The 17,107-nt window shown below is 43.0% G+C and overlaps 2 protein-coding genes across 2 annotated transcripts in view; both read right to left on the bottom strand.

Annotated features, from left to right (window-relative positions):
- Positions 1-17,107, bottom strand: part of LOC144587851 (uncharacterized) — a 462,829-nt gene that overhangs the window by 137,022 nt on the left and 308,700 nt on the right. The gene's annotated exons all lie outside the window — the stretch shown is intronic.
- RAB6B (RAB6B, member RAS oncogene family) overlaps positions 1-17,107 on the bottom strand; it is an 86,038-nt gene that overhangs the window by 18,089 nt on the left and 50,842 nt on the right. Inside the window, exons 3-4 of the mRNA XM_020786403.3 lie at positions 8,862-8,915; positions 1,866-1,971 (exon numbers count right to left, since the gene is read on the bottom strand). Coding sequence (XP_020642062.1) covers positions 1,866-1,971; positions 8,862-8,915 — 160 coding nt within the window. The remainder of the gene's footprint in view (positions 1-1,865; positions 1,972-8,861; positions 8,916-17,107) is intronic.

Genomic DNA, 17,107 nt, shown 5'->3' on the forward strand with positions numbered 1-17,107 from the left:
ACTGAAATTCTAAAAGAGAAAGAATGGGAAAGAAGTGTAAAAATGAATAAAACAAGTACACAGGAAAACAACTGCAGCACAAAGGGCAGTTATAACATAATGTTGATTTGATAGAGGTTGAAAGTCCATGCTGGGCAAAAGAAATGTGGCACAGGCACAGTTAGTACAAAGAAAAACAACAATCTAAAGAGCAAAAGTTTTAATACAAGAAGAGATAGGAACTATAATACAATTTTTATAAAAGCACATAAATCTCATCTTTCACTATACACTAATATCTTTATATTAATATAAATGACAAATGATAGGTATTCCTCTATATTGCCTGATCAGTAATTTCAGCTTGTGCATTAAAATATCAGTTTCACAATATGACACACAGACAATATTATACATTTTACTCATAATGGGCAGTCATACAAAAGAAGCATTACTCATTTCTCAGGTGAGAACCTGAGTTGGATTCCCCATTTATGGCATCCAACACATGAATCTACCCGGCAGTTAAGATCTAGCCAGGGGGCCCTTCTGAGAGAGCTGTCCCTCAAGGAGGTAAGAGGGACGGCTTGTAGACGAAGGGCGTTTTCGGCAGCTGCCCCCAGACTATGGAATGCCCTCCCGACTGAGATTCATCTGGCACCGACGCTGATGACATTTTGGTGACAGGTCAAAACCTTCCTGTTCCAGAAGGCTTTTAACTGAAATAATATCAACTGTGAATTCTGATGGCAATTTTTAGAATATATATTTTAATTGTATTTTAATTGTTTTATCTTTTTTACTGTAGTTAAATTGTGGTAAGCTGCCCAGAGACCTTTGGATAGGGTGGATGGCATATATGTTAAATAAATAAATAAATAAATAATAAACAAGGCAAATTGTAAGGGATATCTCTAGAAGTCTTTGGAATTATGTAAGTTAGCTTTCTTCCAGAGTATTAGCTGTAAAATTAACCACCTTCATTTCCACAAAATATTGATGAGATGAATTGCCAACATTGAACAGTTACAAAATCAAGTTATTTCACAAATAGCTATGTTGGAAGTAACAACAGGTAACACGTAGCCTGATCCAGTAAGAGGGAATAGACAAGAGACACAGCCAGATATGCCCAGGAACCTATATTTAATTTAATTTAACTTAATTTAATTACATTTTTCTCCTTTGCAAACAACTGTTATATGATATACAAATTTCTACATACAGACCTTACTTCTTCCTTCCTTTTGGAAGTTCATACAGTTGTTATTCTCTTTTGTTAAAGACAGGTAGCACAAGGGGTCAGCTGCATGATTTCTATCTAGATACTATCATGCACAGAAGCCAACATTAGAGCAATTTAATGTTCAGGAATCTTTCTCCTATACTATCTCTGCACAGATTTCCTGAAGCAATAACTACATGGTTTCAAAATTCACACCTGCCCCAAATATTACATATTTCTGGTGTAAATACCTCTATTTAAGCTCAGTACTAGCCTGCTGCGCTCTGGTACCACAAACACCAAATCTTTTTACAAGCTGGGGTGCTGGCAAAACCAAGTATTTTCCATAGTTGCTGCTCATACGAAAAGAACAATAAGACTTTAAGGACTGGAGACTTCTTTGTTTAAGAGTCTGAAGAACAGAAGCAAACCTTTCAAACAAAAAATGTTGCAAAGGGGGAATACAGGATATGCCAGTTCCTCTGACTGAAGCTGTCATATATTTCCAGTGCATGGCATTCATTTGGCCTCTCAGTTTGTCAAATCTCACACTGAACCACATGCTGTGTCTGCTACCCTACAGATAATCCTACGAGGCCTGCATATTGGCCTGCATAGGGCAGTTACACTGTAAAGACAACCACATCCAGACTTAACTCACTTGTGATGTCATAGACCACCACGGCTACTGTGGAGTCTCGAATGTAACTGGGGATCAAGCTTCGGAATCTCTCCTGGCCTGCTGTGTCCCAGAGCTGCAACCGCACCTGCCAGGGCCAAGAGGAGAAGAGCAACAGGGGGAACACAGAAGAGAGGAGAGACACAAACAATTAGGACACAAAGCAGCTGTGAAAGACAGGAAGAAGGGAGAACACAAGTGACAAACAATTAACTGTAGCCATTCATCATCTGTCACGTCCCTTGATGGGTTTTTCTGTTTGGTTTTCAACTTAAAATTCTGCATTTCTCATCCTAATATTTGGTTATTCAAGATAACAGGAGACTACTAATTCCTTTGCTACAGAGGTAGATGTATCTATTGTGCATGTACTGTGCATTGATATAAAGAATACACACAAGGGCTTCACCTCGAATCAGTGTGCACTAAGTGTCAAACTGCATGAGACTCTGAACTCAATTAAAAATTGATTTTTCTATTGTAATGTTATGACTCAGCAATCAGACCTGCAAATGAAGTCCATCCTTACCTCCTGATACCTAAAAGCACAAAACAAAGCAAATCTGGAGAGGTGGGCTAGGACAAAGAGGCATCTCTTGTCACTTCAGGGAGCACAGCTTCTAAATGCGGAATTGATTGTCTCATGTAATTTGACCCTTATTAGAACATCCATTAGAACTAGATGCCTTCCAAATGTTATGGGGTACAAGATCCCTAATCCCTAACCAGACCCAGTGGATACACCTGCATTAACCTGCAGCCCCACCTATGTAGTCACTATTTCTACTTTGAACACAATCTCCATGTAGCAAGTGTGACTGCCATGCCTCTCCCACTGGAGGTATCAAGGAGGGTCTTTTCAACCAAGGGCTCCATGAAATCCAGACTCTTGTCACTGCTCAAATGGGTCTTTATTGCAGGGGGAAAGAGTGTTACAAAGATTGGCTGGGCACCTGACTCCTCTTGCCCAATCTACTTGCAGAGAGATCCAGTTATTTCCACCAGTATCCTCACCCCATGGTTCTTCTCTCAGCCATGCCTGAGTCCCAGTCCCAGTCTTCTATCTGGGGCTGCGATCAGGTTTGCCCCACTGATCCCAACCAGCTGACACCCTTCAAGGAGGCCCTGTAATGTAGGGCTTATACAAGGCCACCAAGTCTCCCAAGTTCAACCTTTCACTGGTGGCTCTGCCATAGGTGTTCCTTCCTCTGGGTCGGATGGGGCCAGAATACCCAGCAGGTCATCTCAGTCTCCAAGGGTTTATCACTGTTGGAGGGCTGAAAAGCAGCACCCCTTCCCCGTGTTGTCTTCCTTTAGTCATCTGGAACCAGACCCATTCCCCAGGCCATGGGTTCTGGATCATCAGTGGCTGGTCCTCCCCAAGGGCACACAAGATGGGAGCTGGCTCATTGTATCCTTTGCCCACTCTGCCCCATCAGAGTCTGTCAAGGGTGAAATCTGAGCCCTCCCCCTCTTCTTCACTATCTCCTTTAAGCCTGGGTCCCACCAACATGCCCTGACCTCTGCCCTACCACTCAAGTGTGGCTTATCAACCTCTGCCCCGTTCCTCCCATCTCAGGCTTTGATCTTGCTCTTTGTGCCTTCTAGAATGAATTCCACAAGAAGGCCTGAGTCTGAGGCAGACAGCTCATTGGGGGCAGTTGGACCATCACAGGAAGATTCCTGATTCTCCATTGTTCCTGCTGTCATGGAGAGCTTCTATGCAAAGAGGAATTTCTCTTGTTCACATCTGCCATGTTCCATGTGAGGAAAATGATGATGGAGGGGGAAAAGGCTACATGCTCCCCTTCTTGTGTGCTGAACCCAACTGGGTGAGCATTTCTTGAACTGGTCTCTTCTGCAATCCACTAGGAGGTTCCAGTTAATGGACTACTCTGCAGAATTAGGGTACTGAAGAATACACCCAGAATCTCCTCCTGTTATTCCAAGTCCAAGGATTTACCCTGTGGATCAGAGCTGAGCCCTCTGCATACATCAGGAATGGGAAATCTGTGCCTTTTCAGGTATCACGGAGCAGCAAATTCCATCTTCCCCAGTCAGCATAACCACTGGTGAAGGGGGATATAAGCAGCAGTCCAAGAAACATCTGGTGGACCACCCACTTCTCAAAATTGATGGCACTGTCTAAAAACTCTCTGCTGAGGGTGCCAGGAAAGGGCTTCAGCTTGTGCATTGTATGAAGTTGGTTTCTGGAAGCCTCAGTGCTTTGGAGCTGAAGGGGAAACTCAGCTTTCCGCTGCAGGTTGTAAGCCATTCATCATCTATTCTTAATGGTCTGTGTGGGCTATTTAAGGACACATCCACACTAAAGCACACCTGCAAATTCTGTTTCCACTGACCTGTGAAATTTGCAACATGGGCTACACCCAACTAAGGCCACAAGCAGGGCTAGAGGGTGGGAGCACTCAAGTACAGAGCTGGTATAGAATTTCATACAAACACACAACAAAATAAAAAGAATGGGCACCCAAGAAAATAAGAGTCTTTTTCAGAGGAATGCTTGATCAAAATTGATTTGGACCTCGGTAATCTACTCTACAGCACATTGGAATTCCCTTTGGTTTCCCCACGTCCTGAATCAAAACACAGCCAGCTTGGTATATCTTTTGGGGAAAGATAATAGAAATAAAGAGACTCATTCATATTTCTGCCACTGGATCTGAAACAACCTCTGGAGAAGCAGAGGGAAATCGACCAGTCCTTTCCCCCACCCTGTCCTCTGCCTGAGCCCTTGCATCTCTCAGCCTGTGGCTTTAATTAGCGCAACTGGAAAGCCTTGGAAACAACCCATTAGGCCTAAGATGGATGTTGGAGAGTGCATTAACACTGCACGAGATAGTTAGCTGCTACTTATTAATGCAGCAGCTGCTGCTTTCCTCTCATTAGAAAAAAAAATCCCGTCTGCTGTGGCATTGGGTTATCCTTGTACAAAGTTCCCCCTAAATCTATAAATCAAGGCCTTCTTCTTTTTCTTCTTTTTTTGAAAAGTGGATTTTTTCCTCCAATGTCCTTTCCAAGAAGAAGAAATGGCAAAAACAGGCAGCTAGGGAGGACTTTTTAAAAGAGGGGCTGCTTGTCCTTGAAGAGGCTGTTGGCATCCTAGATCATAGGAGACCAGGGGAATGCATGCACTTGCCTGCTTTAGAAGGAAAACACTGCAATATTGCACACACTACATCTAAGACACTGCTGAGCCACTTACGATCAGAGCAGAGCAGACTGGGATAACTAGGCCAATACTCAGACCTGGTGTAAAAGAGTTTCCTCTGCTCCAATGCCCAGGTAAAGCTACTTGTGCCCCATCTTCCATCAGTCTGAGGTAGTATAGCTAAAGGTGAAGGATGATGGGAGTTGTAGTCTGACTACATCTGGAAGCCTACAAGTTGCTTATCCCTGTCCTCAGCACAAATCCTGTTAGCAGGTACATCTCCTTCCTCACCCATATGAGGCAACCAAGTGTTCAAGATTCAGCCAGAATAAGCACACATCAAGCATGACTACAAAGATACTCTTCACCTTCCAGGTGGAAATGCCAAAACACAAAGCAGGACCAATTTAGCTGAACGATGACTTCCTCCCTTATGCTCCTACTTGATCCTTGGCAGGTGCCCTTTCAATGGAGCCACCTGGTCTTTTGACCAAACTGGCAGGCATCCAAAAAACAAACAAACAAACAAACAAAAAAACCCAGCACTGGGCATGGCTGCCTCTGCTTTAGGAATACACTATTCTGGAATGAAAGTATGTGTGAAAGACTGAAATATTGTGACACATGCTTTTGTTGTTGTTGTTGTTTAGTCATTAAGTCATGTCCGACTCTTCATGGCCCCATAGACCAGAGCATGCCAGGCCCTCCTGTCTTCCACTGCCTCCCAGAGTTTGGACAAATTCATGTTGGTAGCTTCGGTGACACTGTCCAGCCATCTCATCCTCGGTCGTCCCCTTCTCCTCCTGCCCTCACACTTTCCCAACATCAGGGTCTTTTCCAGGGAGTCTTCTCTTCTCATAAGATGGCCAAAGTACTGGAGCCTCAGCTTCAGGATCTGTCCTTCCAGTGTAAACTCAGGGTTGATTTCCTTCAGAATGGATAGTGTTGTTCTCCTTGCAATCCAGGGGACTCTGAGGAGTCTCTTCCAGCACCACAATTCAAAAGCATCATTTCTTCAGTGGTCAGCCTTCTTTATGGTCCAGCTCTCACTTCCATACATCGCTACTGGTAAAACCATAGCTTGGACTATGCGGATCTTTGTTTAGCAAGGTGAGGTCTCTGCTTTTTAAGATGTTGTCGAGGTTTGTCATCGCTTTCCTCCCAAAAAGCAGGCGTCTTTCAGTTTTGTGGCTGCTGTCACCATCTGCAGTGATCATTGAGCCCAAGAAAGTTAAATCTATCACTGCCTCCATATCTTCTCCTTCTGTTTGCCAGGAGGTGATGGGACCAGTTGCCATGATTTTAGTTTTTCTGATGTTGAGCTTCAGACCGTTTTTGGCGCTCTCCTCTTTCACCCTCATTAAGAGGTTCTTTAATTCCTCCTCACTTTCTGCCATCAGAGTGGTATCATATGCATATCGGAGGTTGTTGATATTTCTTCCGGCAATCTTAATTACGGCTTGGAATTCATCCAGTCTGGCCTTTCGCATGATGCATTCTGCACATAAGTTAAATAAGCAGGGAGACAATATACAGCCTTGTCGTACTCCTTTCCCAATTTTGAATCAATCAGTTGTCCCGTATCCAGTTCTAACTGTTGCTTCCTGTCCCACATATAGATTTCTCAGGCGGTAGATAAGGTGGTCAGGCACCCCCATTTCTTTAAGAACTTGCCATAGTTTGCTGTGGTCCACACAGTCAAAGGCTTTTGCGTAGTCAATGAAGCAGAAGCAGATGTTTTTCTGGAACTCTCTGGCTTTCTCCATAATCCAGTGCATGTTAGCAATTTGGTCTCTAGTTCCTCTGCCCCTTCAAAATCCAGCTTGTTCTTCTGGGAGTTCTCAGTCCACATACTGTTGAAGCCTACCTTGTAGGATTTTGAGCATAACCTTGCTAACGTGTGATATGAGTGCACTAGTACAGTGGTTGGAGCATTCTTTGGCACTGCCCTTCTTTGGGATTGGGATGTAGACTGATCTTTTCAAGTCCTGTGGCCACTGCTGAGTTTTCCAAACTTGCTGGCATATTGAGTGTAGCACCTTAACAGCATCATATTTTAAGATTTTAAATAGTTGCCATCACCTTTGTTGTTAGCCATGCTTTCTAAGGCCCACTTGACTTCACTCTCCAGGATGTCTGGCTCAAGGTCAGCAGCCACACTATCTGGGTTGTCCGGGACATCCAGATCTTTCTGGTATAATTCCTCTGTGTATTCTGTGTATACTGTGTATGACACATGCTAAAAACCATTTATTTCTACCAGAATTTTCCAGATGAATTCCTTCAATCAAATATTGCTGGTTATTCTTTTTTTAGGCATTGATATAGCAGACAGTTATTTTCTACCACATTTCATTTCTGCAAGAATTTGAATGTGCTTCTGTATACCATTTTGATAAAACTCCTTCTGTTAAGTGAGATATTTGATTATTAAATAATAGATACTGGTGGCAAAGCACCCTCTGAATGTAGCTACTGCCCAGCACAATGAAAAGGTGGTACTTTCTGGAGGGCCAAATCTGATTCTGTGCTTCTTTAGAGGAAGGGTTGAATACCATCTCTGTATTTTAAGTGAGTGCCAAATTTAGGATCCCAAATTCCATCCACCAATGGACTTTTTTGACAGATCAGAACCCCTCAGAAATGACATGAATTGCCTTCCTGTCCACTGGGAGAATCTCAGTCTCTCTCATCTCCACAATGGGAAGTCTGAAGTACAGTAGTTTTACAACTGTCCTTGGAAAGCCTGGCAAACCTTCACCCAGGAAATCTACAAGGGCAGATATACTTATGCCTTCTATGGAAGCACTGGATATATCTTAGGCAAAGTTACTAGTTAGACAAGAACTCTTAGAATTCCCCAGTCATTATGGACAGCTACCATCCCGGCTGAGAGAATGGTGAAGCTAAAGTCCAAAAATCCTTCTAAGCTCTGATTGTAGGTCACACACATAGTTCAAATGGGAGGGGAGCAACAGTAAGGTTCAGTAGGCCTGTTCACTGCTCCACATGAAAAATCCCTCTCTCAATCCTGTGCAATGTATTTTGGTTCCATGACAGAATGTGGTTCTTCAGCAGGCAAACTAATCTAAAAAAGGGTTCTCTGAAGAGAGAAAGCTTCACAAACACTGGTAAAGGGAGGTCTGCGCTTTTTGTCCAGATTCTCTTTGTGAAGGGTTAGTACAAAGCATATATACTGAATTGTTGATTGCACATTAGAATTAGTACAAAAGCCTCCAAACTCAATTGAACCATATCCTAAGCAAAATTAATTTGGAATTTTGCAGTAATCCATGGGGCTCCTAGCTAAAGTACGATGCATAAACCCAAGAGTCATGATATATTAATACGTAGAAGGTGATTATTGCTAGATAAAGATACGTGCAGTTGAAGAGATGGAGAAACATTTGTTTGTTTGTTTGCTTGTTTTTAATCAGTGCCTCACAGATAACTCACAGTCAGGTTGAACTCTGGGAATTGTAATCCAAACATTACAAAAGCTTCTCATTTCTGTTCCATCATTCCATTTCTACTCTGCAAAATCTGAGAACAGGTTGCTTTAATGGAATGTCAAGAAGAGACAGTGCTCCTTAAAATAGTCCTTTAAAAAAAAAAGATAGATGCCATTGTATGAAAAGCAAGCCAGTGAGGAGTGATGCTAGGAAAGAGCACCTGCAAATGTTTCACTGGACATCTTGGCCTATTTGGAATATGGGGTTAGCTTTACAATCCTCTCTGCAGTTGTGCATTCCTTCTGTCTTCATATATAGCTTGCGAATGTCAGCTCCTCTGGAACTTCTGCCACTTACCGTCCGGTCTTCCAGGTACATGGTTTTAGACAAGAAGTCAATTCCAATTGTAGCCTGTGAGAAAGGAAAAGGAGGTTAACAATCAGCAGCTACTTTGGAACAGCTATTCTGTATCATGTTACAGATTCTAAGAATTACTCCGAGTGTACTTAAGGACTTGAGTATGCCTAGTGAGATTCCCTCCCTTCTTCTTCTTTAATCGCTACATATTCCTCCTGCCTTCCTCCCCCATGTTAACTGGCAACTCCACTGAAAAGTCCTTTCAATTTCAAAACAAGTTGCTAGGTTGTTCGGGTAGAGCTAATTCCTCACAAAGGTAAACGTAAAGGTTCTCCTTGACATTTTTAGTCCACTTGTGTCCGACTCTAGGGGGCGGCGCGCATCCCGCTTTTCAAGCCATAGAGCCAGCGCCTGTCCGAAGACAGTTTCTGTTGTCACGTGGCCAGGGTGACTAGGGAACGCAGTTTTACCTTCCCACCAATATGGTACCTATTTATCTACTCGCATTTACATGCTTTCAAACTGCTAGGTTGGCGAGGAGCTGGGACAAAGCGACAGGAGCTCTGTTGCGTGGATTCGGTCTTACGACTGCTGGTCTTCTGACCCTGCAGCACAGGCTTCTGTGGTTTAGCCCGCAGCACCACCACGTCCCTCAGAAAACACAGGTCCAAAGCCCTTCTGGACATATAACTGCTCTGAACATCATGTCACACGTATTGGTCTTTTTGAAGTTGTTTCACAGATAGAAAGCCTTCTTCATTTCTCTCATCAGAGCTGCAACTGGATGTTTTGGTCCCTGGGCTGTCACTGCTCTACATGCTAAGCCTGGGGTGGAGCAGCTACAGGTGCCGTGCATGCTCAAGGTAGACAGCTTCATGTCCTTCCAGTAAGTAACAAACACCAATGGGCAGATTCATGCTTTCTCCTGCAACTTTTTTTTTGCACTCTTGGTTCTAGCTCCTGACACTCCACCTTAGTTACAGTTCTCCCTCACATGCATTTTAGATACATCTAGCCTTGACATTATCTTATTACCATATTCATCAAAGAATGGAGTTATGTCAGCCTTTTCCAATCTGTCACCCTCTAGATGTGATGGGTGACAACTGTTATCATCCGCAGGCCCACTGGGCATGTATAATGAAGTCCAGCACACCTGGAGAGTCCTATGATGGGAACCACTGTCTTATAGCAAGTTTTTGTTCCACTCTGTTACGAGAAGTAATGAAACCTGAATGGTATCCTTTTGCCACTTGAACCCTTCCACCGTCCTCCAAGAGCTGATGGCACTCCAAACAAACTCTCTCAGTCTAGACACTCTGCATCTTTTCCACATAAATACAGCTCTAGTACTTTGATGTCAACTAGAAATCCACATATAGATTAACCAAAACATTCTAAGGAGGCAAAAACAACTTTTTACAAAGATGAACACTGAACACTGGCCATGGTTAAATGGATGATGCCATCATGGGATACTTCACTCTTAAAGGTATCAGTAAGAAAATCTGGATAAAAATTAAAAATCTGGTTGTGGATGTGCATAATCACTAGGAATAGTGGCAAGTGATCTTGTATGCATGGGGGGGAGATTAAGGCCCCCTCTCCTCAAGTGACTGTGATGAAGATGTCTATTTCCCACTATTAGCAGGGGGTCCAAACATCAGCCTGTTTCTTGGCACCCAGATGAAAGGTGATTGCTTTGGCAGCAGAGAAAAGTAAGGCAGGGCTTCGGGGAGCCCAATAAAAGGTGTTCGAAATTTCCATGCAGTGCATGAGCTACAGACTATTCACCGGTCACATGATACATGAGTACTAGTTATGTTGGTTTCCAACGAAGGGAGAAAATTCCAGGAGGGACTGTGACATGCAAGTTCTAGTGCCTCCTGGCTGCCGAGTCCTGACCACTGTAATTAAAAGTCACCATCTCCAGAGCTCAAGCACTGAAATGCTCACAGCTCTAGGAATTTGGATTTCAAGTCACATCTGCTGCTGGGCTGAGTTGATTAATCAAACAGTATGTGCTGCTGCAGTCTGCTAAGGGCCTCCTCTCCAGAGGGAGCTAGCCAATATTTATAAAGCGACACACAGCCCTGGCTCTATAGAGTTAGGTTTGTGCAGTGAGCTGAGTTTATCTAAGTATTTGGGAATGGGAAAATAAGAGAACCTATCCATCTTCTCCTGTCAGAATCTGCAAAGCTGTTTATGCACTGCTGAGTGATCAAATTCAGACATCAGGGAGTGCCTTCTTCTTAATTAGGAATGTGTCACAGCAGAAAAGAGAAAACAAACAGATGGGATCTAAATTCTTGCACATTTACATATCCAGCCCCTCAGCACCTCATTTTATTTCCTCTTGGCCCCCCTGCAGCTGGTGAAAAGATACAGTTTGACACAGCAGAAGAAAACCCCAGGGTGAGACTCTTAATCCCTATCTGAGAAAACAACAGTTTAATTTCATCGGGAAGAAGGTTGAATTCATGGTTATTTATGCTTTTTGCCCTCTGCTGCGGTTCCATCCCTGCAAAATGGGGTTCTTTAGGTCTCACTAGGTACATCACATTTCGAGGGCCTCAATGTCTGTGTAGGAAGCCTACTTGCAATGCTTTCCATGGTAACATTTAGTCTGGTCACTCTGACCACTTACCTATTAATGTAACTCTCGTCTACATACTCAACTCCCTCTACTGACTGAGGATAACATGAAGTATGATGTCTTTTCTGAAGACAAAACAAGTGCAGGTGAGACATATATCATGAATAAATGACAGCGAATCCTTGAACCCTAAGGTATGTCTATGTCTAGGGTGGCCACATGGCCTCTTGTACACAGGAGAGTCCTCTGCTAAAAGGTTGCCCGAAAATGGTCCTCTTTTTCAAAGTGTCCTCCACCTGAAAGGCTGTGCAGTGCAAGTTTGATCCAACAACAAAGAACTATAAAGAGGGCAATTGGGGACCCTGGAATCGTCTACCTGCTGTTACATCTGAACAGCAAACTCAGCAGTCTCACTGGTTATCTGCTCACAGTCCCCCCTACTCAGGTGAGATGTACTGTGATTCTGTTTAAACCGTTAACATTTCTCATGTGGTTTCTGTGCATATAAATTAACACATGCAATTTTATGTTGATCAGCGCCCCTCCTTTGTCCTTTGTTGATTTGTTTTCTTTTGGGGAAGCTGTGCGGGTGGGCTACCTTATCGAGCTCTGTAAACTTTACTCTGACCCAGCTCTCACCAACCATTTTCTTTGTTTCATGATATCCTGGGAATCTGTAATCTGAGGATTTGCTGAATATGCTGGGCTCCAATTGGGATTCTTGCAGATCTCAATGTTAGTTTTAGTAAATTCCCACTTTCCCTGGGTATGCTCAATGTTAGAAAAAACGTTCTCAGATGGGAATGCAGAAAGCCCATGATGCAAGACAGTAAGAAATATGCTTTCAGGTCCTTTTACTGATTTGCAATACAGCTGTCTGAAGAGAGATTGAGTGGGATTTAAGAAATACAAGCAGTGGACCCAGGAAGGTAATTAAGCTCAGCATCCTGCACCACACAACTCCCATCAGAAAAGCACTTTTAGAGTGTCAAGGTCCCTGAAACTCAGAGTACAGTTACCTGAAAAGAAAGGAAGACAACACAACTCAAGGATTAGGGAAGGCCAACAAGTGATGCCCAAGGACAACACATCACATTGTCTGGCACTGTTTGACTGGGATGTTGAGGGTGGAGAAAGAGGACAATAAGTAAACAGGCCAACCATTTCTTAGGGCCACAGGCCTTAAAGAAATAACTGAAGGAAGATACTAAAAGTTGGCCTACATATACTAAAAGACAAAATTCTGAACCAGAAATGTTGAAATTCTGCAACTTGCAGAAATTAGGCAGTTGTAAATCCATTTCCTTATTTAGAACACAAATGATATGCTGCTGCTAATCAGGGAAATGGGACAAGAACCACTGAGTCTGCCCTGTGAGTTCCCAACAATCATACTCTTTCACTTTTCTGTCTTCTGAGATGTCACCAGGCACCATCCATATATTTCAAGCCATTTTATGCAAGTTTTAAAGAACTGGGCTCCACTCTACCTTTTAAGAATGGATATTCTGATTATTGTTGTGGGTTTTTCAGGCTCTTTGGCCGTATTCTGAAGGTTGTTCTTCCTAACATTTCTCCAGTCTCTGTGGCCAGCATCTTCAGAGGACAGGAGTCAGAACTTGTCTGTGCTCTGTTCTGACTCCTGTCCTCTGAAGATGCTGGCCACAGAGACTGGAGAAACGTTAGGAAGAACAACCTTCAGAACATGGCCAAAGAGCCCAAAAAAACTCACAACAATCATTAGATCCCAACAGTGAAAGCCTTTGAGAAGATATTCTGCTAGCCTAACAGCACTTTGTATAGAAAGTGGATATCAGCAATGGATATCAGCAAGAAAACTGGGAAAGTACTAAACCAAGGTAGAAAACTGGAATGGGGAATTCTTTTGTTCCTAAAGTATTCTGAATAGAAGTGACCTATATTTTGAAAGATACAGTGACTTTTTAAAAGAACAATATGTTGCTATTTCTATTGCAGTGACCAAAATACTCTTCTATAGTTATGCTAGCATTAGAGAACTTGCAGTGGCATAATGTGTGCAGTGGAAAATTGTCATTAATGAACAAGTCTCCACCTGGGTTCCTGGTTGTGCACCAAGCTGCCAAACTGGGACACAGTGAGGAATTCAAGTGGGGCCTTGTGAATTAGTGGCAATTTGCTACTCAGAATTACATCACTTCCCGTCTGTAACTATGCAACAGGATTCTGGCCAACAGCTGTAGCAGAAGACAACATCCAAAGAAGGATAATCAAAGTGTTAATTTGCCTTTGGTGAGTTTTTAAGCATCATGTAAGTGGAACTGCATGGGCGGCAAAGGGTTCAGAAATAATGGACTATGCTCTGTGCATACAGATGGGTTTGGATACCAATAGAGTTAACAGTGCTGGGGAATGTTGCCTTGCTAAAGATGGAGTTAAAGACATTTCCCCTCCATCTGGGCGTCTTCCATATAAAAAGTGTAGTTCTGTTTAGCATTTTGGTGGGTCCTTTCATAATTAAGTATAATTTATTTTGCCAAGATTGCATTTTTTTCAGATCCAAGCTACTGAGCATGATTATGGTTAGTGGGTAATGAGTAGCAAGCAGAATCAAACAATTTGCATCAATAGAGTATTTTAAATGTAATAGCTCAAATCCTGTTGCTTACAAGGTAAGTCAAAACTGGAATAGACCCCTTTGAATCAATGGAACATATTGAGAAGGTGAGTCTCCAAATCCTCACTGATTCAGTGAGATGATCCTAGAATGATTTACTATGCTAAGCCCATAGTAAGGATTTCAGCCAAAAAGGTGAAAAAACTATTACATGAAGTAATGCAGGTAGCACTTCACAAGAGAATGTTGTCTATGTTGGTTTCTTTCTCATTTGGGAGGCTATCTAAAGCAAGCAAACAGGTAAGTACCTTTATAGTCTCTCTTCTGCTCCATTCTTCCCTTCCTACCACTCCATTTCTAGATAAAGAATGAAATGTGCCACTGAAATGGAGCATGGATGGGGAGTTTCTGGAACTGTGGCCCACTAAACTAGTTCATGCATCCCACAGCTCCTCCAAATGCCAGCCAAACTTACATTCGTTATACTGATTGTTTTTCAGTTCCTGGTAATGTAGGTGCACAACTGATTTATAAACAACATCTGACACTATGATTAGCATCTCTTATTAAGCATCTTGTCAAGATAAAGTGCCTGGTGGTCCAAATCCTTGGCCCCCAATAAGGCATTTTATTCCTAAAGTGTCCCTACTACTGAGACTCCTTTGAATGGATAGGGACTAAGAAAAGACCATGCACTCCCCCCTACCTTAAAGAGCTAGTGTAGTGATAGAATAACCCAGTGGGTCAGAGTATGGGCTATATAAATTCAGAAAGTAAATCTAGCTAGCTTGTGTGTGTTTAGTCGTTTAGTCGTGTCCGACTCTTCGTGACCCCATGGACCAGAGCACGCCAGGCCCTCCTGTCTTCTACTGCCTCCTGGAGTTGTGTCAGGTTCATGTTGGTTGCTTCGCAGACACTGTCCAGCCATCTCATCCTCGGTCGTCCCCTTCTCCTCTTGCCATCACACTTTCCCAACATCAGGGTCTTTTCCAGGGAGTCTTTTCTTCTCATTAGATGGCCAAAGTACTGGAGCCTCAGCTTCAGGATATGTCCTTCCAGTGAGCACTCAGGGTTGATTTCCTTTAGAACTGATAGGTTTGTTCTCCTTGCAGTCCAGGGGATTCTCAAGAGCCTCCTCCAGCACCACAATTCAAAGGCGTCAATTCTTCGGCGGTCTGCTTTCTTTATGGTCCAGCTCTCACTTCCATACATCACGACAGGAAAAACCATAGCTTTGACTATTCGGACTTTTGTTGGCAAGGTGATGTCTCTGCTTTTCAAGATGCTGTCCAGATTTGTCATCGCTTTCCTCCTAAGAAGAAGGCGCCTTTTAATTTCAGGGCTGCTGTCTCCATCTGCAGTGATCATGGAGCCCAGGAAGATAAAATTTGACACTGCCTCCATATCTTCCCCTTCTATTTCCCAGGAGGTGATGGGACCAGTGGCCATGATCTTAGTATTTTTGATGTTGAGTTTCAGACCGTTTTTTGCACTCTCCTCTTTCACTCTCATTACAAGGTTCTTTAATTCCTCCTCACTTTCTGCCATCAGAGTGGTATCATCTGCATATCGGAGGTTGTTGATATTTCTTCCGGCAATCTTAATTCCGGCTTGGGTTTCTTCCAGTCCAGCCTTCTGCATGATGTATTCTGCATATAAGTTAAATAAGCTGGGGGACAATATACAGCCTTGCCGTACTCCTTTCCCAATTTTGAACCACTCAGTTGTTCCATGACCAGTTCTAACTGTTGCTTCCTGTCCCACATATAGGTTTCTCAGGAGACAGATAAAGTGGTCAGGCACTCCCATTTCTTTAAGAACTTGCCATAGTTTGCTGTGGTCCACACAGTCAAAGGCTTTCGCATAGTCAATGAAGCAGAAGTAGATATTTTTCTGGAACTCTCTGGCTTTCTCCATAATCCAGCGCAAGTTAGCAATTTGGTCTCGAGTTCCTCTGCCTCTTCGGAATCCAGCTTGTACTTCTGGGAGTTCTCGGTCCACATACTGCTGAAGCCTACCTTGTAGGATTTTGAACATAACCTTGCTAGCATGCGAAATGAGTGCAATTGTACGGTAGTTGGAGCATTCTTTGGCACTGGCTTTCTTGGGGATTGGGATGTAGACTGATCTTTTCCAATCCTCTGGCCACTGTTGAGTTTTCCAAACTTGCTGGCATATTGAATGTAGCACCTTAACAGCATCATCTTTCAAGATTTTAAATAGTTCAACTGGAATGCCATCACCTCCACTGGCCTTGTTGTTAGCCAGGCTTTCTAAGGCCCACTTGACTTCGCTCTCCAGGATGTCTGGCTCAAGGTCAGCAACTACATTGTCTGGGTTGTCCGGGATATCCACATCTTTCTGATATAATTCCTCTGTGTATTCTTGCCACCTCTTCTTGACGTCTTCTGCTTCTGTTAGGTCCCTCCCATTTTTGTCTTTTATCATGTTCATCTTTGCGCAAAATGTTCCTCTAATATGTCCAATTTTCCTGAACAGATCTCTGGTCTTTCCTTTTCTGTTATCTTCCTCTATTTCTTTGCATTGTTCATTTAAGAAGGCCCTCTTGTCTCTCCTTGCTATTCTTTGGAAGTCTGAATTCAAGTTTCTGTAACTTTCCCTATCTCCCTTGCATTTTGCTTCCCTTCTCCTCTCTGCTATTTCTAAGGCCTCGTTGGACAGCCACTTTGCTTTCTTGCATTTCCTTTTCTTTGGGATGGTTTTCGTTGCTGCCTCCTGGACAATGTTACGAGCCTCTATCCAAAGTTCTTCAGGCACTCTGTCCACCAAATCTAGTTCCTTAAATCTGTTCTTTACTTCCACTGTGTATTCGTAAGGGATTTGGTTTAGATTATACCTGAGTGGCCCAGTGGTTTTTCCTAATCTCTTCAGTCTAAGCTTGAATTTTGCTATGAGAAGCTGATGATCAGAACCACAGTCAGTTCCAGGTCTTGTTTTTGCTGACTGTATAGAGCTTCTCCATCTTTGGCTGCAGAGAATATAATCAATCTGATTTCGATATTGCCCATCTGGTGATTTCCATGTATAGAGTCG

This window comes from Pogona vitticeps, chromosome 3 (genome assembly GCF_051106095.1).
Source record: "Pogona vitticeps strain Pit_001003342236 chromosome 3, PviZW2.1, whole genome shotgun sequence".
NCBI lineage: Eukaryota > Metazoa > Chordata > Lepidosauria > Squamata > Agamidae > Pogona > Pogona vitticeps.